We start from the raw sequence: 27,151 nt of genomic DNA on the forward strand, positions 1-27,151 counted from the left end.
TTCTAGCTGGTTTTTTGTTTATTGTTTCTTTGTTTTTTGCCTGTCCTGGGCTTGAGCTCAGGGCCTCAGCACTGTCCTTGGGCTTTCTCAAGGCTAGATCTCTACCACTTGAGCAACAGCGCTACTTCTGGCTTTTTCTATGTATGTGGTATTGAGGAATGGAACCCGGGTCTTTGGGCATGCTAGACAAGCACTCTACCACTAAGCCAAACTCCCAGCCCCTGTTTTTTATTTTTTTTATTTTGGGGTTTTGCTAGTCAACAGTCAGTTGAAGCTGACTTGTGTGAGGCTTTTTCCTTTCACCCAAGTTACTCTAGTCCAGTGGGCTTCTACCACCACTACTTCCTACTGTTCTGAGACAGAGTATGGTTGGTGTTTATTTTCACGTAGTTGTTTTTCTAGATCTTGTATTTTTTTTCAGAGGTGTGAAAACGGGTCAAATTTATTATAGCTATTTTCTTCAAACTTTCTTCTGCCTAGCACCTTGGCAGTTGAGTTTGCCAACCATTCCCTTTGTGGTAAGAGGCAATTTTCAGCACTAATGTAGCACACCAAACTACTGCAAGGGTGAAGTGTCATGAAGGACTGACTGCTGACTAGATAACAAGTCTTTACACTGAAACTTAAAGATCCTGAGCACAACTGGGTGCCTGTAATCCTAGCTACTCAGGAGGCTGAGATTTGAGGATACGATTTAAAGCCAGCCCAGGCACTAAAGTCCACAAAACTCTTATCTCCAGTTAACTACCAGTAAACCAGAAGTGACTCTGTGGCTTAAGAGGTAGGATGGTAGCTTTGAGCTGAAGACCTCAGGGACAGTACCCAGGTCCAGAGTTCAAGTCCCATAACATACAAAAAAACAACAAAAAAAAACTGGGCATTTTCCCCAAGAACTTTATTTTCTGGTACTGGGAACTCAAGGCCTCTTGTTCTCAGCTTCCTTCTTTTCTACTAGTGCTCTGTAACTTGAGCCAGCCACACCTGCAGCCCAGCTTTTGGATTGTTAATTGAAGATTGAGTCTTAGGTACTTTTCTGCCTGGACTTCAAACATTCCTCCAGGTCTTAGTCTGTGGAATAGGTAGGATTGAAGGCCTCTAGCACCTTTCTTACTCCCCAAGAATTTTTGTAGAAGCACTGTCTCTACAATGACATATAGTAAATGCAGTCAAAACCTTGCAAACTATACGCTAGGTATATGGAGTGGAGGCTGAGATTTGGAGAAATGGTTAAGATGAGATTAAAAATTTGGTGGACCGCCAGGCCGGGAGTTTGGCCTAGTGGTAGAGTGCTTGCCTAGCATGCACGAAGGCGGGTTCGATTCCTCGGTACACATACATAGCAAAAAGCCAGACGTGGTGCTGAGGCTCAAGTGGTAGAGTGCTAGCCTTGAGAAAGTCCAAGGACAGTGCTCAGGCCCTGAGCCCAAGCCCAGGAATGGCAAAAAAAAAAAAAAAAAAAAAAAAGTTGGTTTGGCCTAGTGGTAGAGTGCTTGCCTAGTATTCACGAAGACCTGAGTTCGATTCCTAGGTACCACATATTCAGAAAAAGCCAGAAGTCGTGTTGTGGCTCAAGTGGTAGAGCTCTAGCCTTGTGCAAAAAGGGTCCAAAGACAGTGCCCAGTCCCTGAGTTCAAGCCCCAGGAATGGCAAAAAATAAAAAATTTCCTCCTGTTGAGGCTGGAATGTGGGTTAGTGGTACAGTGCTTGCCTATTATGTATGAAGCTCTGGGTTCAATACCTCAGTACCAAATAAACAGAAAAAGCTGGAAGTGTCAGTGTGGCTCAAGTGGTAGAGTACTAGCAAAAGAAGCTCAGGGACAGTGCCCAGGACCTGAGTTCAAGCCCCAGAACTGGCAAGAAAAAAAAAAAAGTCAAAAGAAAATGGAAGCCAGGCACTGATGGCTCATGCTTGTATGCCTAATTACTCAGGAGGCTGAGTAGTTCAAAAATAGCCCAGGCAGAAAAATCCAATGAGACTCTTATCTCCAATTAACTATCTGAAAACCAGGAGTGGAACTGTAACTCAAAGTGGTAGAGCACTACCCTTGAGCCAAAAAAGCCCTAGGCCCTACATTTAAGCCTCAAGACAGGAAAGGGTGGGGAGTGGAGGGGGGAAAGTGAACCCAAGAGTTGAATTGTTTATGAGTCTGTGAGTATCAAATCTGAAAATATAGATATCCTTTTTCCTAGAAAAAGGATGTAGTAATACGCTTCATAGAATTTCAGGTAAGTTGCATATATTCCTGAATCTCTCCAAAGGTCCCAGGTTAATGTCCTAAAGTGTCCTAATGTCCTAAAAGTCTTCCAAATTTTGCAGGTTGTGACATTATCAAGAAAACAGATGAAGGTTTGGAGCAACATCAAAACTCTAGTAAGTGATTGCTTGAAGAAGAGAATTTTTTCCCCCCGCCAGTCCTGGGGCTTGAACTCAGGACCTGAGCACTGTTCTTCAACACTTTTTGTTCAAGGCACTTGAGCCACAGCGCCACTTCCAGCTTGTCCTGTGTATGTGGTACTGAGGCATCAAACTTAGTGCTTTGTGAATGCTAGGTGAGCACTCTATCACTAGGCTATGCTGCTGGCCCAGAAATCTTTTTTTTTTTTTTTTTTGGTCGGTGTGGGACTTGAACTCGGCCTGGGTACTGTCCCTGAGGTCTTCAGCTCAAGGCTACTGCCCTACCCCTGGAGCCACAGCCCCACTTCTGGTTTTCTGGTGATTAATTGGAGGTAAGAGTCTCACAGACTTTAGTACCCAGCCTGGCTTTGAACTGCAATCTTCAGATCTCAGCCTCCTGAGTAGCTAGGATTACAGGTGTGAGCTACTGCTCCTGGCTCCAGAAATCATTTTACTTCTATTCCAATGCTTTTTATTATAGTAGAACTTTTTATTTTCATTAGATTGAAAACTCACGTGGGAAGAAATTGAAAATCACTTGTCTTGCTTAGCTTTTAATACAAGGCCTGACACCTGATAAACCCTCAGATTAAAAGTAAGAGGACAAGCATGAAGTACAATCTACCTCTGTGAGGGGAGAGTGCACTATTGCTGAGTATGTTTATTTATTTATTTATTTATTTTATTTTTTGCCAGTCCTGGTCCTTGAACTCAGGGCCTGGGCACTGTCCTTGGACACTTTTTGTTCAAGGCTCGTGCTCTGCCACTTGAACCATAACATCACTTCTGGCCTTTTCTGAGTATGTGGTACTGAGGAATCAAACACCAGGCTTTGTGCATGCTAAGTGAGCACTCTTCCACTTGGCTACTCTTTCAGCCTGGGTTTGTTTGTTTATTTTTGTTGGTCATGGGACTTGAACTCTGGGCTTGGGCGTTGTCCTTGAGCTCTTCAGCTCAAGGCTATGGCCCTACCCCTGGAGCCACAGTGCCACTTCTGATTTTCTAGTGGTAAACTGGAAATAAGAGTCTCAGAGACTTCAGTGCCCAAGCTGGCTTTGAACCTGATCCTCAGATCTCAGCCTCCTGAATAGCTAGGATTACAGGCATTAGCCACCTTGCCCAGCTAGGTATGTTTATTTTTAACCCTTTGTATTTTCCAGTATGGTGGTATACTCTTGTAATCCCAGCACTTGGGGAGCTGAGGCAGGACGATAACAAATTCTATGCCAGTCTGGACTACCTAGCGTGATCCTTCTTCCAAACCAAAAGATAAAACAAAAGCTATTTTGTTTTGTTTTTTCACTTCGGATAGTACCAAGTGGGTTGCTTGGTACTCTTGATCCTGTTTTCCTTAGTAGACATCCTTTGAGAATAAAGTACAGTATCAGAACCTGGAAACTGTTGGGTGCTGGTAGCTTATACCTGTAATCCTAGCTACTCAAGAGGCTGAGCGCTGAGGATTTTGGTTTAAAACCAGCCTGGGCAGAAAAAGTTAATGAAACTCTTATCTCCAATTAACCCAAAAAAGCTGGAAGAGGTGCTGTGGCTCAAGTGGCAGAGCACTAGCCTTGAGCAAAAGTGTCCACGGACAGTGCCCAGGACCTCCGTTCAAGGCCCAGGACTGTCCAAAAAAAAAAAAGGTCATAGTTTACTTGACTGTGTAAGTTATACAATGTGATTTATTTATTTATTTTTATTTTATTTTATTGCCAGTCCTGGAACTTAAACTCTGGGCCTGAGCATTATTCTTGGGCTTTCTCAAGGCTAGGGCTCTACCACTTGAGACACAGCACCACTTCCAGTTTTTTCCATGTATGTGGTACTAAGGAATTGAACCTTGCTTTTTGTGCATGTTAGGCAAGCACTCTACTACTAGGCCAAACTTAATTTTTTGTAAGTTGCTGGGCTTGAACCCAGAGTCGAGCACTGTCCTGAGTCTTTTGCTCAGTTCTAGCACTCTGCTACTTTTTTTTTTTTTTTGCCAGTCCTGGGCTTGGACTCAGGGCCTGAGCATTGTCCGTGGACTTTCTCAAGGCTAGAGTTCTTCCACTTGAGCCTTAGCACCACTTCTGGCAGTTTTTTTTTTTTTCTATGTATGTGGTACCGAGGAATCGAACCCGGGTCCTCGTGCATGCTAGGCAAGCACTTTAACCACTAGGCCAAACTCCCAGCCCCTACTTGTTTTTTTTTTTTTAACCAGTCCTGGGGTTTGAAACTTTCTCAAGGCTAGAGCTCTACACTTGAGCCACAGAACCACTGTTTTTTTTTTTGTTGTTGTTGTTTTTCTATGCATGTGATTCCAGTGAATTGTGCGTAGTAGCCAGGCACTCTACCACTAGGCCAAACTCCTGGCCCCTACTCTACCACTTTGAGCCACAGCTTCACTTCTTGTTTTCTGGTGGTTGACTAGAGATAAGTGTCTCTTGAACTTTCTCTTTAATCTGGCTTTGAACTGCTGTCCTCACATTTCAGCCTCCTGAGTAGTTAGGATTACAGGTGTCAGCCACCAGTGCCTTGCTTTTATTTTTTTATTTTTACTTTTTTTTATTCCTGGGGGTTGTTCTTTTACTGTTGAGGGTTTTATTGCGTTGTTTTTGTTTTCTTTATCCTCTTGCCCAGACTGGCTTTGAACTATGATCTTCAGATCTCAGCCTCCTGAGTGGAGTGGTATGAGCCACCTGTGCCTGGCTAGTCTTGTGCGGTTTTTATGGATTTTTTTTTTTTTTTGCCAGTCCTGGGGTTGAGCTCAGGGCCTGAGCACTGTCCTTGGACTTTCTCAAGGCTAGAGCTCGACCACATGAGCCTCAGCACCACTTCTGGCTTTTTTCTATGTATGTGGTACCGAGGAATCGAACCTGGGTCTTCGTGCATGCTAGGCAAGCACTCAACCACTAAGCCAAACTCCCGGCCCGGTTTTTAAGGATTTTTGTAATAAAATATTCATAGCATAAAAATTGCCATTTTAAAGTATACAGTTCAGTGGCATTAAGTACATTACCTTGTGGTACCACCTTTCTCACTCTCCATCTCCATAACTTTCTCATCATCCCACAGTGAAACTCTGTGCCTGTTAAATCTGACTCTCCATTCATCTTCCTACTAGTCCTTTTGACCATATATCCCTCTTATAAGAGGAATAGTACATTTGTCCTTTTGTATCTAGCTTATTTCATTTAGAATAATGTCTTCAAGTTTCATCATGTTGTGCTGTTACCAGAATTTTATGCTGTTTTAATATTCATATATATGCATATAAATTTACATGTATTCCATGATTCTTAATTTTTCAGGTGAACCTGACCAAAAATCTAGATTTGAAGAAGTCCAATGTAAAAAAAACAGTACGTGTTTCCATTTTAATTATCCATATATATCTTGGTTATTTTGCATACTCCTACCTTTTGGCTATTGTGGGTAATATTGCAAACAATATTAGTGTATACATACTTGTTTGAATCTCTGTTTTCAGTTGCTTTGGATCTACACCAAGAAGTGGAATTGCTGGATCATACAGTAATTCTGTAACTTTTTAAAAAATTTAAAAATTATTTTAAAGGAGAGGTATAGAGAGGTTACAGTTTCATAAGTCAGATATCAGTCTTGGGACTTGAACTCAAGGCCTGAGCTCACTAAAGATTAGCACTCTACTATTTTGCACCACAGCACCACATCTGGTTTTCTGGTTGTTGATTAGAGGTAAGAGTCTCATGGATTTTCCTGCCTGGGCTGGGGTTGAACCACACTCCTCATAACTCAGCTCCTGAGTAGCTGTGATTACAGGCATGAGCCATGCATGGGCATGGCCAACATCAATACATTTGTTTTTAGATAATGTCACCCCTTCCTTCATTATTTTTTTTCTCCTATCCCCACACACAAGTTGTGTAGTTCATTTTCAGCACTGTATAGTAAGTAACCACTGCTGCATTTGTTCACACTTTATCTCTATCACTTCTTTTTTTTTTTTTTTTTCCAGTCCTGGGCTTGGGCTCAAGGCTTGAACACTGACTGTCCTTGGACTTTCTGAAGGCTAGCACTCTACCACTTGAGCCTCAGCACCACTTCCGGCTTTTTGCTATGTATGTGGGGTACTGAGGAATCGAACCCCGGTCTTCGTGCATGCTAGGCAAGCACTCTACCACTAGGCCAAACTCCCGGCCCTTCTTATCCTCCCAAAGACAATTAAAAAACAAGACAGAAAGAAAAGTAAACAAAAAACAAGAAAGCCCTTTTAGATGTAGCTTCCACACAGGAGAAGAAAACGAGTGCCATTTATCTTTCTGAGTCTGGCTTACTAATTCTGTAACTTTTCGAGGAATATCATACTTAACTTCCACAGTGGCTCTACTATTTGACATTCTTATCAGTAAGAGCAAGAGTTCCACATGCTTGCCAGAACTTACTTTTCACTGTTGTTGTTTTTGTTATTTGTGCCAATACTAGAGCTTTAACTCAGGGCCTGAGCACTGTCCCTGAGGTTTTTTCCTTGAGACTAACACTTGACCACTTAGGTAGGCCATAGCACCACTTCTGGCTTTTTTTTTTTTTCCTCCATCATGGGCTTGAACTCTGGGCCAGGGCCCTTTCCCTGAGCCAGCTAGTGCTCTACCACTTGAGCCACAGCACTACTTTACTCCTGGCTTTTTTATGATTAATTAGCAATGTGTCTCATAGACTTTCATGCCTGAACTGGCTCTGAATCATGATCTTCAGATCTCAGCCTCCTGAGTAGCTAGGATTACAGGCATGAGCAACCAACACCTGACTAGTAGTACAGCAGCAGCAATAGTGGATTTTGAACTCCACTAAGCCTCCAGCCCAGTAGGCAAGTGGTGTACTGCTTGTTACACCTTGAGCTTGAATATTTATTTATCTATTTATTTGTCGGTCATGGGGCTTGGATTCAGCCTAGGTGCTATCCATGAGCACTTAAGCTCAAGGCCACCGCTCTACCCTTGAGCCACAGTGCCACTTCTAGTTTCCTAGTGGTTAATTGGAGATAAGAGTCTCACATTGTTTAGTGCCCAGGCTGCTTTGAACCACATCCTCAGATCTCAGCCTCTTGAGTAGCTAGGATTACAGGTGTGGGCCACCACACCTGGCTTAATTTTTACTTTATTCTATTTTATTTATTTTTACCAGTCCTGGGGCTTGAATTTAGAGACTGGGCACTGCCTTGGGCTTTCTCAAGGCTAGTGCTCTACCACTTGTGCCAGAGCACCACTTCCAGCTTTTTCTGTGTGTGTGGTATGGAGGAATCGAACCCAGGTCTTTGTGCATTCTAGGCAAGCATTCTACCACTAGACCATGCTCCATGCCTGAATTTTTTTTTGGCCAGTCCTGGGCTTAAGCTCAGGGCCTGAGCACTGTCCTTGGACTTTCTCAAGGCTAGAGCTCTACCACTTGAGCCTCAGCACCATTTTCGGCTTTTTTTCTATGTATGTGGTACTGAGGAATCAAACCCGGGTCTTCGTGCATGCTAGGCAAGCACGCTACCACTAGGCCAAACTCCCGGCCTCTATGCCTGAATTTTTATCTTTTCTTTTTTTTTTTTGTTTGTTTCTTTTTGCCAATCCTGGGGCTTAAACTCAGGGCCTGAGCACTGTCCTTGGACTTTCTCAAGGCTAGAGCACTACCACTTGAGCCACAGCACCATTTCCAGCTTTTTCTATGTATATGTGGTACCAAGGAATCAAACCTAGATCTTCGTGCATGCTAGGCAAGCATTCAACCACTAAGCCAAACTCTCGGCCCTCCATGCCTGAATTTTTTTTTTCCCTAGTCCTGGGCTTGAGCTCAGGGCCTGAGCACTGTCCTTGAACTTTCTCAAGGCTAGAGCTCTACAACCTGAGCCTCAGCACCACTTCTGGCTTTTTTCTGTGTATGTGGTACTGAGGAATCAACCCCCTGTCTTCATGCATGCTAGGCAAGCACTCAACCACTAGGCTAAACTCCTGGCCCCTCATGCCTGAATTTTCAAATGTGAAGTATTGAATACATGTTTTTTCTGGACATAATGATGAACACGTGTAATCCCAATTCTTAAGAGGCTGAGGCAGGAGGATTTTGAGGTTAGCCTAGGTACATACATGTTGAAAACCTTCTCAGAAAATAAATCAAGCCAAGGTGCCAGTAGCTCATGCCTATAATCCTAACTACTCAGAAGAGTGAGATCTGAGGATCATGGTTCAAAGCCAATCCAGGCAGAAAAGTCCCTGTGAAACTCTTATCTCCAATTAACCACTCAAAGTGGAGCTGTGGCTCAATTGGTAGAGTGGCTGGCCTTGAACACAAAGAAGCTCAGGGATAGTACCCAGGCCCAGAGTTCAAATCCCATACCCCCCCACCCCACGCCAAAAAAAAAGCCCCAAAATTCCAAACCTGATGTTGATGGCTCATGTTTGTGATCCTGTCTACTCAGAAGGCTAGATCTGAGGATCAAGGTTCAAAGCCAGTCTTGTCGAGAAAGTCCTTAAGCCTCTTTAATCAGCAAAAAAGCCAGAAATCAAGGCATGGTTCAAGTGGTAGTATCAGCACAGAGTAGGAAAAAAGAAAAAAACAGCAGAATTATGAGGCCTTGGGTTCAAGTACCAGTAATGGAACTTGAATTTAGTTATTGATGTAAACAATTTTTAATTAACCTGTTATTGAGTTTACAGATAATAAAGATAGAGTAGAAGATGGAGTCTAAAGTACTTTTTCTTTTGAAGATGGCAATTATTTGGTTTTACTCTTTTTTTTCCTGCCAGTCCTGGGCTTGAATTCAGGGCCTAGGTGCTGTCCCTGAGGCTCTGTGCTCAAGGCTAACTTTCTACCACTTGAGCCACAGTGCCACTTCTGGCTTTTTCTGTTTATGTGGTAAAAGGAGTTGAACCCAGAGCTTTATGCATACTAGGCAAGCACTCTATCACTATGCCACATTTCCAGCCCATTGGTTTACTCTTTTACCAGGACTGTAGTGGAAAACCAGTTTCAAGTATCATAATCTGCCATTCCTGTCAAGTCAGATGTCCCCAGCCAAGAGAGAAATCAAAAGTACTGGATGCAGTGAAGAAGAGCCAGGCTGTGGGTCTGGCAGGTATAGCTTGCCCAGTATGCATCCAAAATGTATGGTATACCTATATATACACACATACACACAAGTGCATGCTTTTTTTTTTTTGGAGGGGAGGTTGGATTTTTGGCAATACTGAGAATTGAACTCAGGGCCTTGAATTTACTAGGCTAGCACTCTACTATTTGAGTCAGATCCTCAAGTCCTTTTTGCTTTACTTTTGTATTAATAGTCACACCTTCTAGGGACTGATCTCAGACTTGCCATTCTCCTATCTCCATCCTCCTGGTAGCTGGGCACCAAATCCAGATCTCCTTCTACTTTTAGAAGGGCCCAGAGTCATTTCTATCACCAGAGTCCTTCCTATATTTGACACTGCATCTGATTGAGGTTTTCTATTTTGCTGGGTTTCCCTGAGTATCTTGATTTAACAAGACTTACAGGAGAGTGTCATATACCTACTCCTCAAGGTCACCAAGTTCTAAGCCTCACTCTGCTAAGATGTTCAATGACGATAACCCTTAGCTTTCTTCTTTCTTTATCAGGGCCCCAAGATTTCATTAATCATTTAGCAATTTTGATCCTGAGTCCTCATGCATGGATTTGAGGTTTGTAAAGATTAACTGACATGATGCACATGAACATTCAGTAACATGGACTTTCAATTCAAACCGAAAAACACTCTTCTTCTATGACATCAGTACATTCTGAGAATGAGATTCAGTAACTTTTGCTTCCTCTAGTCTTTTCTCTATGACATCAGGACATTCTGAGAACGAGATTTTCTTGAATTGAGGCTTCTTATGTTTTGGTAGGGTGAGAGAAGTTGAAAGGAGCTCTCGATTGCTGTTGAAGGAAGCTCTTTTTTTTTTCTTTTCTTGTATGAATGAATTATTGGAGGAAGATTTGTTGTCCTCCTCTTGAAAGGCAAAAGGGCTAATTGCTCCATTTGCCAACTCAAGGCACCATGAGGAGATACTTAGTGACCCATGCCTGGCAGCTCCTAAAGAAGGAACTGGTAAGGAGAGTCAAAGTTTCTGGGAAGGAATTTCTGAGCAGAAGATTGAACAGTCGCTGAGTGCAGTGGCTCACACCTATAATCCTACCTACTTAGGAGGTTGAGATCTGAAGATCAAGGTTCAAAGCCAGCCTAGGTACAAAAGGACCTGAGACTCTTATCTCCAATTAACCTAGAAAATTGGAAATGGGGCTTATCTCAAGGGTAGGGTGGTAGCCTCGAGCTGAAGAGGTCAGGGACAGCACCAGGCCCAGAGTTCAAACCCCATGACCCACTCCCCACCCCCCCACCAAAAAAAAGATCAGTCACTAAGGAGGAAAGAGGCAGGTTTAAGAGGGACCTTGGATGAATAATGGACATTTAGTGCCTTTTGTAGTCCATGACACAACGGAAGGACAACCGGATACGGTTCAGAGGACTGAATTCTGATCTATGCTAAGGTACCCTCTGAATACTGGGCAAGTCCCAAGCTAAACTCAGTCTCAGGCTGTACAGTGCCTACCGTTGCTACTTAGATCTAGAGAGGGGGAAAAAAGGCAGAACTGTACTAACTGGTTTTAAATCCCATGTGTCCCTAAATAAGTTACTCAGTTTGTTGTGCCTTTGTTTTTTCCTCTGTGAAGGGCCATGAAAATATTAGGATCCATTGAATAAATTTACTATTGAAGATTAAATGAAAGCCAAGTGTCCATGATTCATGCCTATAATCCTAGCTACTCAAAAGACAACAAAAAGATCAAATGAAAGAATACAATTTAGAATAGTGCCAGACAATAGTAAATTTTACTCATAAGTATTAATCTTATTAATAACAGTGCCTTTTGTTGATTTAGGCAGCACTAAGGCTTGCCAAGCACTCCACCCTTTGTGCTGTACTTCCAGCCTCTATATTTTCTTTAGATATTACATTTTTCATTTGTTTTTTGAAATTGGGTTTCCCTGTAGAAATGGGTTTGAACCTGTTTAGCCCTCAAACTCAGATTTTTTTGGAGGGGGTGTGGGTTCAAGGGTTTGAACTCAGGGCTTGGGCATTGTCTCAGAGCTCTTTTGCTCAAGCATAGTGCCCTACCATTTAAGCCACAGCTCCACTTCTATTTTTTTTTCTTTTTTTGCCAGTCTTGGGCTTGGGCTCAGAGCCTGAGCACTGTTCTTGGACTCTCTCAAGGCTAGCACTCTACCACTTGAGCTTCAGCACCACTTCTGGCTTTTTGCTATGTATGTGGTACCGAGGAATCAAACCTGGGTCTTCGTGCATGCTAGGCAAGCACTCTACCACTAGGCCAAACTCCTGGCCCCTCCACTTCTATTTTTTCATGGTTAATTGGAGATGAGTGTCAAGGGCTTTTCCTGCTCAGGCTGGCTTTGAACTGTGATCCTCAGATCTCATCTTCCTGAGTAGTTTGAATTATACATCTCAGCTGCTGTTACCATTTTTTGTTGTTGTTGTTGTTGTTTTGTTTGGGGCTTTAGGCTTGACTTCAGGGCCTGGAGTCTGTCCAGATCTTTTTTGCTCAAGGCTAGTGCTCCACCACTTGAGCTACTTTGGGTTTTTTTGATGCTTAATTGGAGCGAAGAGTCTGATGGACTTTCTTGACTTGATTGCCTTCAAATCACAATCTCTCAGATATGTAATTCTAGCTAGGATTACAGGTGGCTTTACATCAGCGGCTGGCTACCTTTTACACACATTCCTTGGTCTGTAGCTCTTTGAAGCTGAAGAACTTGAAACCAGCAGGATTGCATCTTTCTGACCATTCTTCCCTCAAATTTATCTGACTCCAAAGTTCAGGACCTTTGTATCATTCCTACATTGTCTGCAATTACTTAAATCCCTTATTTTTTAGCAGAAGTTAAAGACATAACGTTTAGCTAGTAGTATGCTAGGGAATATTTAACAGCTGGCTGCTGGGGTAGGGAATGTCCCCTTTTTATGTAGCTGCCAAATTTTGTGACATAAATACTCTGCATTTCAAGCTATCAGTATAATTTCAGTCGGTTTTCAAAACTTTCTGAGAAGACTGAGGAAGTAGCCTAGTAGTCAGGCCTCATGTATAGCCCTGGGCTCAATCTCTAGACAGCAGAACTAAAATAAAAAAACAAACAAAATCTCTAAGCCAGATACAGTGGCTCACACCTGCAATCCTAGCTATTCAGGAGGCTGAGATTTGAGGATCTGGCGGTTCAAAGCCAGCCCAGGCACTAAACTCCATGAGACTCTTATCTCCAATTAACCACCAGAAACTGGAAATGGTGTTGTGGCTCAAGGGGTAGGGCAGTAGCCTTGAGCTGAAGAGCTTAGGGACAATGCCCAGGCCCAGAGTTCAAGTCCCACGACCGACAAAAAACAAAAACAAAACAAAACTCCACAATTTCTTGAGAACATAACCATTGCTCTTGCATACCACTGAATTTAATCCTGTTAAGTTTCACTTTGTTCAGAGCAGCCTGTTGTTGGCTATTGTCAAACAGATGGTTTCTGTTGATTTTCTTTTCTTATTTCCATAGGGGTTGTATCAGCTTACCGTGGATATTATAATGATGATCCGAGTATGTAAAATGTTTCGTCAAGGCCTCAAAGGATTCCGGGAATATCTGATCATTGAGACTGCTCACAGAAGACATCCTATGTTCTCCTTCTGGGATGTAAGCATCTGGGCTCAGCAGGATTATTAAGATTTAAATGGTCTAAAAATAGCATCCCACTTCTTAGCCGATGCTCAAAGCCACCTGAGATAGAGGAGAAAGGGTAAAGCAGGTGGGAGCTCCACCTGTCACCTTTATTACTCAAGCAAGAGAGTTATCTAATATGGAACCCTGGTCTTAGCTCTTTTTGCAGCAGTGGATGATGCCTGTTTCTTTTGCCATATTGTATGCAATAGCAAGGCCTGCTTTTCTGCATGCAGCACAGAGGAGGGGAAAGGGGAATGATCCTCTCACCTCCTTCCAAACTTAGGAGTTTGTTACTTCCTCTATATTTTCCTTTTAGCTATTGCTTTTCCATCTTTCTTTTTCTCCACCTTTCTGTTTTCTCTGTGACTCCCATTTCTTTTCCCTATCTCCATGTTTCTCTGCCTTCAGGATTCTGTTGTTGATGCTGGAAACATATAGGAATTAGTTGGGATTTAACAGCATAGATGGACATGATGAGGCCAGTAGGAAGGAGCTTTCCCATGACTCTCTGCCCACCATAGTGACCCAAATTCACAGATCCTCCTCCTGTCTTGTTTTTTCTTTCAGAAAAAGAAGCAAAGCCGAATCACATTTGATACCATGGAATTTATTGCAGAGGAGGTATGCATAATGCTAGCTTTTGGGGGAAGGAGGAAATACTGGGTTGGGCAGCAGGGAGCTAATTTTGGTCCAGATTGTGCTAGTGATCCATTGTGTCATCTTAAGCTGGCCATTTAGTTTCTTCATCTCTAGAGTGGCTTATCCCAGAGATCCTGTTTAACCCTGGCATGACTGTGAGCATACTGAACTAGTTGTCACTATATAGCTGAGGGAAATCAGAGCGGGAGAGTTCCTGGACCTGTGTGAAAACAGCAGAAAACAAAATAAAATACAAGGGAACTAGAATGAATAGAAAGAAGTCAGGTAGTGGGCTGGAAGCATGGCCTAGTGGTAGAGTGCTTACGCCTAGCGTGCGTGAAGCCCAGGGTTGGATTCCTTGGTACCACATATGCAGAAAAATCTGAAAGTGGTGCTGTGGTTCAAGTAGTAGAGCTGTAGCCTTGAGGAAAGCCCAAGAATAATGCTTATCCTTGAGTTCAAGCCCCAGACCGGCAAAAAAAAGTTTGGTTTTAGAGCACTTGTGTGTGTCTTTGTTTAATTTGTAACAAAGCTTTACAGACAAGTGCAAATAGTAAATCCTCTTTTGCAACCCAGAACTCATTGCTGAATGTGAGGTGTTGTTAAATGTAAGAAGGAATATGATTCCTACAACAGTTGGCAATGTGGGGGTTTGTTAGCTCACAGATTGGCTCTGAGAATAAAGTTGATGTAAAAGCTATAAAAAAGAAACAAAAAAACAAAAACAAACCAACCAACTTGTCCCCACCTGAGTGTTCATGTACTTTGAGTTTTCTCATTCTGATGAGAAATGCCTTTATATCTGTGTGAGATTTACGGTCATGTGATTTGTTCTCTGAATTTCAAATGTCTATTTTTTTTTTTGTTGCCTGCCAGTCCTGGGGCTTGAACTCAGGGCCTGGACACTGTCTTTGGACACTTTTGCTCAAGGCTAGTATTCTTCCATGTGAGCCACAGAGCCACTTGCAGCCTTTTCTGAGTATGTGGTACTGAGGAATCGGACCTAGGGCTTTGAGGGATCGGACCTAGGTCTTTGTGCATGCTAGGTGAGCACTCTACCACTGGACCCTCAAGTGTCTTTATCATCTTCCTCATATCCATCAAATTGTGGGATGTTAAATTTTAAAATCAAAATTTAAATTCAAATAAATCTGTTTATAGGAGAAACTGGAGTTCTAACTAGCACAGACCTGACCTGTCCCCTGTCTGGAGTAGCTATGTTGTTGTTGTTGTTTCTCTCAGGGAAAGAGGAGAGGACAGAACTTTATTACTGGTACTGGAACCACCAGTGCCATCACTTGCCCCGCCTCTTGTCCCCTTAGAGATAGGGTGCAGGTATATTTCCTGCTTCCTCTGGGCTCTTATTTCTCATGTGACCTCATAGGTGAAACGTAATCAGATAAGCCATTTCACCCACTCAGTTCCTTCAGGTCTTCAGACCTGTCAGTGTTTGACATTGGGTATAGAAAGTTACTCATGTTTTACCCTTCATACAGGAGAAAGCAAGGGACCTGAGAGTCACGGAACTCTAGAGTTAGGGCAAGTCTGTGTGAAGTAAAATCTGTGTGAAGAAGAGAGGAAGGAAGAGATTGTTACAGACAAGGCCTGTAAGTAGCAGTTCCGAGAGTTACATCTGAGTGGTGCCAACACAGAGAAGAATGTCTTGGGTAAAAAGGCTCTGATTACAGTGTGCATGTGTTAAGGAGACTGTTGTGTCCTGGAGCTTAGGGAGCCCTGTATTGTTAGCAGGAGGTAGGAGAGGCCTTGATATGGGGCAGATCTACTCATAATCTCACCTGAGTCTCTTAGTCTCCCAATGAATATTACTTGAACTGCATGAGGATGCAGCACAAAGGACACACAAGCTGCCTAATTCCATGCTTGGCATACAGTGAGCCAATACATGGGACAGGAGAATGTATAAGCAGGAATGTGGGGAATTGCCAGCTACAACCCTATGTATCACTCTCTTTCTCCCTAGGGTCACTTCCCTCCAAGGGCCATTCATATTACACAGAAGAAGCCTTCCTGGAGGACAGAGCAGGAGATCCAGTCCCTCTGCAACCTCCTTCAGGTTATGGATAGCTACCGGAACTATGATGAGCCCCTTCAGATACTTCTGGCCAAAGTCATGCGCTTTGAACGGTCAGTGAGGGGCCTGGCCCATGGTCCCTGGATTAGAGTAGGAGGAGCCCAGCTGAGAAAGATTGACAGGTCCTACCCATCCCCATCAGCCATGAAATTTTCTGTTAGTTCACTTGAGTGATCACTGTTATCATGGTAGCTTCATTTAGCTCAGTCATTTATGTATGTATGTATGTATGTATGTTATTTATTTATTTATTTTGCCAGTCTTGGGGCTTGAACTCATGGTCTAGGTACTGTCCTTGGGCTTTCTCAAGGCTAGAGCTATACCACTTGAGCCACAGCACCACTTCCAGGTTTTTCTGTGTATGTGGTACTGAGGAATTGAACCTGGGTCTTTGTGCATGCTGGGCAAGCACTCTACCACTAGGCAAAACTCTTGGCCCAGTCATTTATTTTTGAGACTGTCGTTCTAGTGACTCAGGAGACTGAACTCTGAGAATCACATTTTGAAGCCAGCCCAGGCAGGAAAGTCTGTGAGACTATTATCTCCAATTAACCACAAAAAAGGGGGGGAAAGAAAAAAGAAAGCTGGAAATGGAGCTCTGGCTCAAGTGATAGAGTTTGTGCAAAAGAAATTCAGGAGCCAGGTGTTGATGGCTCATGCCTAAAATCATAGCCACTCAGGAGGCTGAAACCTGAGGATTGTGGTTCAAAGGCAGGCTAGGCAATAAAGTCTGTGACATTCTTATTTCCAGGAAACTACTCAGAAAAAGCCAGCAGTGGCTCTGCAACTCAAGTGATAAAGCATAGTTCCCTAGTCTTGAACACAAAGAGTGCCCAGGCCCTGAGTTCAAGTCCCAGGATAAGAAAAAGAAAAGTGCAGGCTGAGAGCATAGCTTAGTGGTAGAGTGCTCATCTAAGCATGCACAAAGCCCTGGGTTTGATTACTTACTACCACATACACAGAAAAAGCCAAAAGTGGTGCTGTGGCTCAAGTGGCAAAGTGCTAGCCTCAAGCAAAAAGTGTCCAAGGACAGTGCCCAGGCCCTGAGTTCAAGCCCCAAGATTGGAGAAAAATAAAAAAGATTAAAAAAAAAAAAAGTACATTGATGGGCCGGGAGTTTGGCCTAGTGGTAGAGTGCTTGCCTAGCATGCACAAAGACCCAGGTTCGATTCTTCAGTACCATATATGTAGAAAAAAAAAAAGCCAGAAGTGGCGCTATGGCTCAAGTAGTAGAGTGTTAGCCTTGAGAAAACCCAAGGACAGTGCTCAGGCCCTGAGCCCAAGCCCAGGACTGGCACACACACATTAAAAAAAAAAAGTACATTGAAATGAGGAGGACTGAGGACAACCCTGAAAGGATCTAGTCCAATTTCCTCACTTTTCAGATAGGGAAACTGGGGTCATGGTGGGAAAAGAATCATCCTAGTCACCCAATGTCTTAGTCCATGATCTCTGACTAGTAATAGTACCATAAACTATAGCGTTATAGAGACTGGCTTAATCAGGGCCTAGTGGCTCATGCCTATAATCCTTCCTTTTCAGGAGGCAGAGATTAGGGGGTTAAAGTTCTAGTCTAGCCCAGTCAGAGTTAGATCTCAATAAAAGCTGAGCATGATGGCTTGTACTTGTAGTCCCAGCAACATGGGAGGTTGTATGTAGGTAAGGATGGATCTGGATCTAACTGAGGCATGCCTGGACCAAAGCATAATGAAGACTAAACAGCGATAGAGATATGACTCAAGTGGTAAAGCACCTTTCTAGCAAGTATGAGACTCTGGGTTTGGCTGAATACATAGCTGATATGGAAGAGGCCCTAAATTTAAACTCCAGACACACACCTGATGGTAAGAGATAGAAAGCAAAGAACCCAACCAGTCTAGATATGGTATGGACCATCTCCTTTTTGCTACTGGATCAGAAGACTATTGTCTTTTCCCAGGTTTGGCCGAAGGCGTGTGATTGTCAAGAAGGGACAGAGGGGTAACAGCTTTTATTTCATCTACCTGGGCACAGTTGCAGTGACTGATGATGAGGATGGCAGCAGTGCCTTCCTAGATCCCCATCCGACGTTGCTACACAAAGGCTCTTGTTTTGGGGTAAGTCTAAGGGAAGGTACTTGCTTAATGAGTTGGCCTGGGTGTGGGGGGTGAGGGTGTATTCTTGCTCCAATCTGTTGGACAGATTCTTTGTCATCTGTGCAAGTTATTATCCTATGTGGACTCTAGTACTATTACCTGACAAATATTGAATAAGCTGGGTCAGGTAATGCCCAAAGCTGATCTTTTCTCACTTTATCCATTCAGAGATGCAGTGACCCTAGAGCAAGACCCTCCAGCTTTTTCTCCCCTGTCATGTTCTGGACTGGTTTTTTTTTTTTGGTTTTTTTTTTTTGTTTTCTTTCTCCACAAGCACCACAGATATTAAGGCCTCAGTGAGGGAAATGAGCAGAAAGTAGGGGAGTGGGACAAAGAGCTTATAATCTGGGGAGAAGTGATTTCTGTCACAGACAGAGGCAGGGAAGGGCTATGAACAGATTTATATAGCTCATATTTGTCCTGTCCACTTAACAGGAAATGGGCCTTCTAAGTACAGCAGTAAGGAAGGCCACAGTGGTCTGCATGGAAGAAACAGAGCTCCTGGTTGTTGACCGTGAGGACTTCCTTGCTAATCAGCTGGATGAGGAAGTTCAAAAGGAATCTCTCTACAGGTTTAACTTTTTTAGGTAACTTTACTAAGCATCTTTTTTTACTCTGTGAACATGCACATGCACATGTGCATGTGCATGTACTCCTGTGTGTGTGTGTGTGTGTGTGTACACACGCACATGCACCAGTACTGTTGCTTGAACTCAGCTCACTACCCTTTAGCTTTTTCACTTCATGCTGGTACTCTACCACTTGATCCACAGATCCACTTTTTTTTTAACCAGTCCTGGGGCTTGAACTCAAGGCCTGGACACTGTCCTTGAGCTTTCTCATGGCTAGCACTCTACCACTTGAACCACAGCACCACTTCTGGCTTTTTCTGTGTATATGGTAACAAGGAATCCAACCCAGGGCTTCATGAATGCTAGGCAAGCAGTCTACAACTAGGCCACACTCCTGGCCCAACGGCTCCACTTTATTACAGTTTTAATCGAACAGGTATGTAGACTATCCAGTCTTTGCCCCAACCAAAGCTCATTATTATGATTAGAATATTGATTTGGTCTGGGGGTCCACACTGAGGCCTAGTTCAAATGTACAGCTGCAAATTCTAACAGATTTTGCAGTGATATGACTCTGCCTAGGTTACTTCATTTCTCTAAGCTTTAGCTATCTGCTGTGTAAAATGAAGGTAATGATACTTCTTGTCCCATGCCATGGTAAAGACCAAGTAGGATGATCTGGGAAAGATGTGGTCAGTTCAGTGCATGGTACAAAGCAGGTACTTTTCCTGTGAGGTAGCCCTTGGTGTTTTTGTTTTTTGTTTGTTTGTTTTTTCTGTCTCTCCGGATCTTTGTCCTCAGATCCTTTTCTCCTTTGGTGTCTTGAACTCTGGATTTAGCCTCTTTGAGACCTGAATCACCTTGAATTAACATGAACTAACTCAGCCTGACTCAGTTGAGTTCTGAGCCCATAAAGGGTTGGAGCTGAGAAAATCTATGATTATTAGCAGCCTTAGAAACAATTCACAAGCACATGACAGGTAGTTGATGAGATGAGAGGAGGGGTCAGTCCCTGTCCCCTAAGTGGGCTTTCAATCATAGGGAGTAACAGGCAAAAAGATGTCCTTTTTCTCCCAGGCCTAGGGCCAAGTATTTTATTTAAAGCCAGTAGACCAGAAAGCTAGAGCTGCTCTGTTAGAATGAGCTGCTAGAGCCAAAGGTAGGTCCAGGACTGCTGGGCGGTCATACTGGATAGCCAGTGAGATGAAGTGAGTAACTAGCCAGGCACTGGCCCTTGGGATGGGAGCAGCTTCCCAAGTTATAAGATGTAGGTAGGTCACCACCGGGATAGAGCCAGAGATGAAAAGTTCCTGAGCTAGGTGCTCATGCTTATAATCCTAGCTACTTAGGAATCTAAGATCTAGGATCACAGTTCAAAGCCAGCCTGGGCAGGAAAGTCTGTGAGATTCCTGTCTCCTCCACTAAACTATCAAAAAGCCAGGAGTGGAGCCATGGCTCAAGTGGTAGAGCACTAACCTTGAGCAAAAAATTCTCAGGGACAGATCCCTGAGTTCAAGCCCTAGGACCAGCGCACACACACACACACACACACACACACACACACACACACACACCACACACACATCCTCTTGGATAGAGGAACATAAGTGAGAAAAGCAGCGAGCTGAGTCACCCTTCAGGTATCGAAGAAGTCCTTGAGGAGCAGATGTATAAGGCTGGCTCCTGCTAGGTGAGATGACTGAGTGGGTAGTATGAAATCTTCCACCATAGAGTTTAAAATTGGGCTAGGAGCGTGGCCTAGTAGTAGAGTGCTTGCCTAGCATGCATGAAGCCGGAGGTTGGATACCTTGGTACCACATACACAGAAAAATCTGGAAGTGGTGCTACGGCTCAAGTGGTAGAGCACTAGCCTTAAGAAAGCCCAAGTACAAGACCGGGAGTGTGACTTAGTGGTAGCATGCTTGCCTAGCATGCCTGAAGCCTTCAGTTTGATTCCCTGGAACCCATATACACAGAAAAAGCAGGAATGGTGCTGTGGCTCAAGTGGCAGAGTGCTAGCCTTGAGGAAAAAGTATCCAAGGTGGGCCAGGAGCGTGGCCTAGTGGTAGAGTGCTTGCCTAGCGTGCACGAAGACCTAGGTTCGATTCCTTAGTACCACATACATAGAAAAAAGCTGGAAGTAGTGCTGTGGCTCAAGTGGTAGAGCTTTAGCCTTGAGAAAAGTCCAAGGACAGGGCTCAGGCCCTGAGTTCAAGCCCCATGACTGGCAAAAAAAAAAAAAAAAGTATCCAAGGACAGTGCCCAGGCTATGAGTTCAAGCCTTAGGACCCCCCCTAAAAAAAAGTTTAATCTATTAATTACAATAAAAATATATGGAAAAAAGAAGTTTAAAAGTGATTGCGAGATGAGGTGGGTCACACTGTAATCTTAGCTGCTACGAGGCTGAGAACTGAAGATCAAGGTTCAAAGCCAGCCTGGAGCACAAAAGGACCTGAGACTCTTATCTCCAATTAATCACTAGAAAACAGGAAGTGGGGCTTGGCTCAAGGGTAGGGCTGCAGTCTTGAGCTCTAGAGCTCAGGGACAACGCCCAGGCCCAGGGGTAGGAAGGTAGCCTTGAGCTGAAGAGGGATAGCTCCCCAGGCCCACAAAAAAAAAAAAAAAATAAAGTGATAAGATCTAGATGCCTTACAGTATGGAGAGTGATGATTTCTAACAGGCTTTTCCTCCTCAGGAATTTGGATCTATTTAGTTCATGGACTGATGAGAAACTGTGGAAGCTTGTCCCTATGGGGAAGGTAGAGAAGTTTTCTTATGGGCAGCTGATCACAAAAGACTTTGTAGATTCATCTTTCATCATATTTATATGCAAGGTAAGGGTTGGGTGGGCAGAATGAAGCTGGAAAGAATGGACCTATCATAACATCCTACAGCCTGGAAGACAAGGTTGAGCTTGATCTGCAATATACATGCTTTACTTCCTTTTCTGACCTTCCACATCATAGCTGTATAAAGCATTGTCACACTGGCTGGCTGACCTCAGAAATTATTGAGAATTTTGAGATGTGCAGTAGTCCTCTGCTATTAGAAAGGATGCATTTCAAGATATCTAGTGATGTCTGAAACTGTGGATAGTGCCTAATCTTCTGTGCACTATGTTTTTCTCTATGTGCGTATACACCTATGATAGTTTAATTTATAAATTAGGCATTGTAAGAGATTAACAAGGGCCAGGAGTTTGGCCTAGTGGTAGAGTGCTTGCTAGCATGCACGAAGACCCGGGTTCGATTCCTTGGTACCACATACTTAGAAAAAGCCAGAAGTGGTGCTGAGGCTCAAGTGGTAGAGCTCTAGCCTTGAGAAAAATCCAAGGACAGTGCTCAGGCCCTGAGCTCAAGCCCAGGACTGGCAAAAAAAAAGAGATTAACAATAAGTAATCATAGAATAGAACCATTATACTATAATATAGTAGTAGGTACATGGATATGGTCTCTAAAGTTTTACAGTGCTATGTTCACCTTATGATGTAAAATAATTCAAATAATTCTTTCTTTCTTTCTTTCTTTCTTTCTTTCTTTCTTTCTTTCTTTCTTTCTTTCTTTCTTATTTTTTGTTGGGTGTGGGGCTTGAACTCTGAACTGGGTATTGTCCTGAGCTCTTTAGCTCAAGGATAGTGCTCTACCACCTGAGCTACAGCGCCACTTCTGGTTTTCTAGTGGTTAATTGGAGATAAGAGTCTTTTGGACTTTCGTTCCTGGGCTGGTTTTAAATCACAATCCTCATATCTCAGCTTCCTGAGTAGCTAGTAGACAGGTTACACACTGGCACCAGGCCTAAAATAATTCTTTTTTTGGAGGCGGGGGGGGGGGGGGATTCATGGGGCTTAAACTCTGGGCCTGGATGCTATCCCTGAGCTCTTCAGCTCAAGACTACTGCCTTACCCCTGGGCCTGGTCATTGTCCCTGAGCTCTTCAGTCAAGACTACCACCTTACCCAGTGAGCTACAACCCTATTCCCGTTTTCTAGTGATTAGTCGGAGATAACAGTCTCAAGCTCTTTAGTGCACGGGCTGCCTTTGAACAGCCATCCTCAGATCTCAGCCTCCTGAGTAGCTAGGATTAGAGGCGTGAGCCAGCCCTGGACTTGAGCTCAGGACCTGAGCACTGTCCTTGGGCTTTCTCAAGGCTAGAGGTCTACCACTTGAGCCACAGCACCACTTCCGGTACCGAGGAATCGAACCCCGGGTCTTCGTGCATGCTAGGCAAGCACTCTACCACTAGGCCAAACGCCCAGCCCCTAAAATAATTCTTTTTTTTTTTTTTTGCCAGTTCTGGGCTTGAGCTCAGGGCCTGAGCCCTGTCCTTGGACTTTTCTCAAGGCTAGAGCCCTACCACTTGAGCCTCAGCACCATTTCTGGCTTTTTTCTATGTATGTGGTACCGAGGAATCGAACCCGAGTCTTCGTGCATGCTAGGCAAGCACTTTAACCACTAGGCCAAACTCCTGGCCCCCTAAAATAATTCTTAAAGGAAGCAATTTAAGGCTTCTCTGGTATATCTGAGTTGCCAGCATTACTTATTGTCTTATGCTTTGAGGCTGTTATGAGGTAAAATAAAGGATGCTTAACACAAATACTATCATACCCAGATAGTCTGTCTGATAACTGAGACAGCTAGTACGTGACTAGCAGGCAGGTAGCCTGTGTAGCATGAATATACTGGACACAAAGGGATGGTTCACATTTCAGAACAGAGCAGAGTCAGAGGGCAAGAAATTATGCTACTCAGAATGATGTACAGTGTGAAACTTATAAGTTGCATATTTCTGGAATTTTCCATTTAATGTTTTTTGTTAGACAGTGGGTAACTAAAGCCCTATTAATTCAGTTCCTAATAGCCCCAAAGAAATTAGTATAGTCATTATTCCCATTTTACAGAGGAGGAACCGAAGCATGGGAAGGTTATGTAAGTGGCTATCAAAGGTTTCAGTTGAGGCAAGAGGCAAAGTTCACCTCAGGTCTGTGTGGTTCCAAAGCTCTTCTCAGGAGCTGGGATTTGAGTTGACCTAACAATTTCTTACATCATAAGCCACCACAGACATTTGCTGAGTTTTTGCAAGGGTCATGACATATTAATATTAGTACCAGATTCACAAGAATACAAAAATGGAATAGACTAGATAGATGGAACGAAGTATGATGAATTATAAATTCTGAAAATGTCTTGGGTGGCCAGGCACTGGTGGTTTGTGGCCAGGTGTTGGTGGCCTATGCCTGTAATCCTAGCTACTTAGAAGGCTGAAATATGAGGATCACATTTCAAAGTCAGCCAAGGCATTAAAGTCTGTGAGACTCTAACTCTAATTAACTACCATAAGACCAGAAGTGGTGCTGTAGCTCAAGTGATAGAGTGCTAGCCTTGATCTGAAGAGCTCAGGGATAGCACTCAGGCCCAGAGTTCAAGCCCCATGGTCCAAAAAGAAAAAAAAGAAAAGAAAATGTCTTGGGTGTTTTTTTTTGTTTGTTTATTTGTTTGCTTGTATGTTTGATCATGGGGCTTGAACTTAGGGCCTAGGCTCTGTCTACAGTTTTTTGTTCAAGGCTTACTGCTCTATCACTTTTAGCTACAGCTCCACTTCCAGTTTTCTACTGGTTAATTGGAGATAAGTTTCCTAGACTTTCCTGCCAAGCTGGCTTTGAACTGTAATACTGAGATCTCAGCCTTCTGAGTAGCTTGGATTACAAGCAGGAGCCACTGGTGCCCTGCGTGGGTGATTTTTTTAAAAAGGTAAATTTCTGACTCACCCTAGACATTGGTTTATTGTTTCAGAACCTGAATTAAATTGAGTGTTGCAGGGACTTTAATGTAGGACTGCTTGGATTTCATGGTATGAAAAACAACAGATCACATGACCAGATAAATTGGGTTTGGCCCTGAAAGCTTTTACTAAAATCTGAAAGTTAGTGTGAAGCTTTTATGTAACAATCATGATTTCTGATTTTGAGAATTCACAAGTACTGGAAGTTGCAAGCTATACTGCATCACTACCCTTCTTCAGTCCTCTATCCCTACAATTGAAAAGCTCCTGCCCCCTGTTAAATGGACTGCGCTTTTACTTCCCATTGCCTTGAGGGTTCTCCTTTGTGGTAGTCCCTGCACTTCCAACTCTTGAAGTTTTTTTTTTTGTTTGTTTGTTTTTTTGCCAGTCCTGGGCTTGAGCTCAGGGCCTGAGCGCTGTCCTTGGACTTTCTCAAGGCTAGAGCTCTACCACTTGAGCCTCAGCACCACTTCCGGCTTTTTTCTATGTATGTGGTACCAAGGAATCGAACCCGGGTCTTTGTGCATGATAGGCAAGCACTTTAACCACTAGGCCAAACTCCCGGCCCGCAACTCTTGAACTTTTATTGCCACTAGAAGGTGAAATCAACAGCTAAAGGCTAGGCAGCAGGGGAAGTTGGGAAACAAGATTTCTACTGGCACTGCAAACATAATGAAGGTCCATGATGAATCCAGTCTAAGCCTGTCATCTGGGGACACACAGTAAAACTGTTACCGCCACAGATACAGACACAAAGACCAATAAGGAACTTTTCCAAGTGTAAACTTCATGTTTTTCTGGTACCTCTAGTTCTTCGGTGATGAGTGTTTCATAAAGTTCCAAGTGCAGTGACTGACATGTAATAAGGAATGCTTAAATATATGTTCCCTTCTTCCTTGTCAAAAGTAATCTGTTGGGCCGGAAGTTTGGCCTAGTGGCCTAACATGCACAAAGATTTGGGTTTGATTCTGTGGTACCACATACATAGAGAAAGCCAGAAATGGTGCTGTGGCTGAAGTGGTAGAGCACTAGACCTTGAGAAAGCCCAAGGACAGTGTTAAGGCTCTGAGTTTAAGCCCCATGACTGGCAAAAAAAAAAAAAAAAGTAATCTGTCTTGAACTACAATAAGTTATAATGGAAGACCTGACATGAAAGTAATATTTTTATAGATAGGAAATTTTAAAAAAAGAGAAAAATGACTGGGGCCAGGAGTTTGGCCTAGTGGTAGAGTACTTGCCTAGCATGCACGAAGACCCGGGTTCGATTCCTCAGTACCACATACATAGAAAAAAAGCCATAAGTGGTGCTGAGGCTCAAGTGGTAGAGCTCTAGCCTTGAGAAAGTCCAAGGACAGTGCTCAGGCCCTGAGCTCAAGCCCAGGACTGGCAAAAAAAAAAAAAAAGAGAGAGAGAAATGACTTTCCTTCTTTTCTTCCTCTCTTTCCTTCCATCGTTCTCTTTCTTTTTTTACCTGTACCTCCTTTTTTTCCTTTTCCTTTCTTTTTCCCTCCCTCCTTTCTTCCTACCCCTCCACTCCCCTACTCTCCTCTCTTCTCCTCTCTTCTTTTGTTCCATCTTTGCTAGGCAAGTGCTCCACTACTGAGCTCATAGCCATGACATATCTTTCTTGCCTGTCAAATTGATAGATTAAAGGATGATGAAGCTGAGCATTGGTGCTCACTCACATCTGCAATCCTAGCTACACAGAAGGCTGAGATCTTGGGATAGTGGAAGCCAGCCCAAGAGGGAAAGTTTATGAAACTTTTTTTTTTCTTTTGGTCGGTCATGTTGAACTCTGGGCCTGGGCTCTGTCCCTGAGCTCTTCAGCTCAAGGCTAGTGCTCTACCACTTGAGCCACAATGCCACTTCTGGTTTTCTGGCAGTTAATTGGAGATAAGAGTCTCACGGACTTTAATGCCCTGGCTGGCTTTGAACTTTGATCCTCAGATCTCAGCCTCCTGAGTAACTAGGATTACAGGTGTGCGCTTGTGGCATGAGCCATTGCACCTAGCATGAACCATTGTTTTCTTTTTTTTTTTGCCAATTTTAAATATATTTATTTAAGACATTGCATTTTCCACTTACAATATAGTGCTTTATAAAGTGCAATGTTAATATTCTCCCTGTGTACATGTTCCATATTCAAGTATTGAGAATGCCCAATAATTTACTACAGCAGCTCAACCTTTTAAAACTGCTATAGAAGTTGCAAAATTTGAGTCTTTTGAATGTTTTATTGTGTGGAACAATGCTACATGTATATTTGGGTTGCCTTAATCAACCTCCTCGATGGTGGGGCCAGAGGAAGCTCCGCCTGAGGGAGGAGCTCCTTCACCAGGGAAGCCTCCTGTCATTCCTCCCGGCATGCCACCTGCACTCTGGTACAGTTTGGTGATGATGGGGTTACACACTTTCTCCAGCTCTTTCTGCTGATGTTCAAATTCTTCCTTTTCTGCAGTTTGATTCTTATCCAGCCAATTGATGATCTCATTACACTTGTCAAGGATCTTCTGTTTGTCTTCATCATTGATCTTGCCCTGAAGTTTCTCATCTTCAGCAGTTGCCTTCATGTTGAATGCATAGGATTCCAGGGAATTCTGAGATGATAACTTGTCCCTCTGTTTCTCATCTTCAGCTTTGTATTTCTCAGCTTTCTGAACCATGCGTTCAATGTCTTCTTTGCTAAGATGACCCTTGTCCTTGGTGATTGTGATTTTGTTCTCCTTTCCTATGCTCTTATCCACAGCAGAGACATTGAGGATACCACTGGCATCAATATCAAAAGTGACCTCTATCTGA

The 27,151-nt window shown here is 43.3% G+C and overlaps 1 protein-coding gene and 1 non-coding gene across 3 annotated transcripts in view; both read left to right on the forward strand.

The window, feature by feature from the left end:
• Cnbd2 (cyclic nucleotide binding domain containing 2) overlaps nt 1-27,151 on the forward strand; it is a 50,064-nt gene that overhangs the window by 1,592 nt on the left and 21,321 nt on the right. The window contains exons 2-9 of one of the 2 annotated variants that reach the window (XM_090352269.1): nt 2,318-2,371; nt 5,686-5,736; nt 12,973-13,110; nt 13,705-13,758; nt 15,758-15,921; nt 17,808-17,964; nt 18,439-18,590; nt 21,271-21,409. In XM_090352269.1, coding sequence (XP_090208395.1) covers nt 2,318-2,371; nt 5,686-5,736; nt 12,973-13,110; nt 13,705-13,758; nt 15,758-15,921; nt 17,808-17,964; nt 18,439-18,590; nt 21,271-21,409 — 909 coding nt within the window. Of the gene's footprint in view, nt 1-2,317; nt 2,372-5,685; nt 5,737-10,240; nt 10,468-12,972; nt 13,111-13,704; nt 13,759-15,757; nt 15,922-17,807; nt 17,965-18,438; nt 18,591-21,270; nt 21,410-27,151 lie in introns of those variants that run through there. The other variant, XM_090352270.1, reaches the window with a different exon arrangement.
• Nucleotides 14,272-14,399, forward strand: LOC150050427 (small nucleolar RNA SNORA40). Its single transcript, XR_016538753.1, has one exon. It is a non-coding gene; the product is annotated as a small nucleolar RNA SNORA40 (small nucleolar RNA).

This window comes from Megascapheus bottae, chromosome 18 (assembly GCF_031878675.1).
Source record: "Megascapheus bottae isolate mThoBot1 chromosome 18, mThoBot2.hap1, whole genome shotgun sequence".
NCBI classification, from domain to species: domain Eukaryota; kingdom Metazoa; phylum Chordata; class Mammalia; order Rodentia; family Geomyidae; genus Megascapheus; species Megascapheus bottae.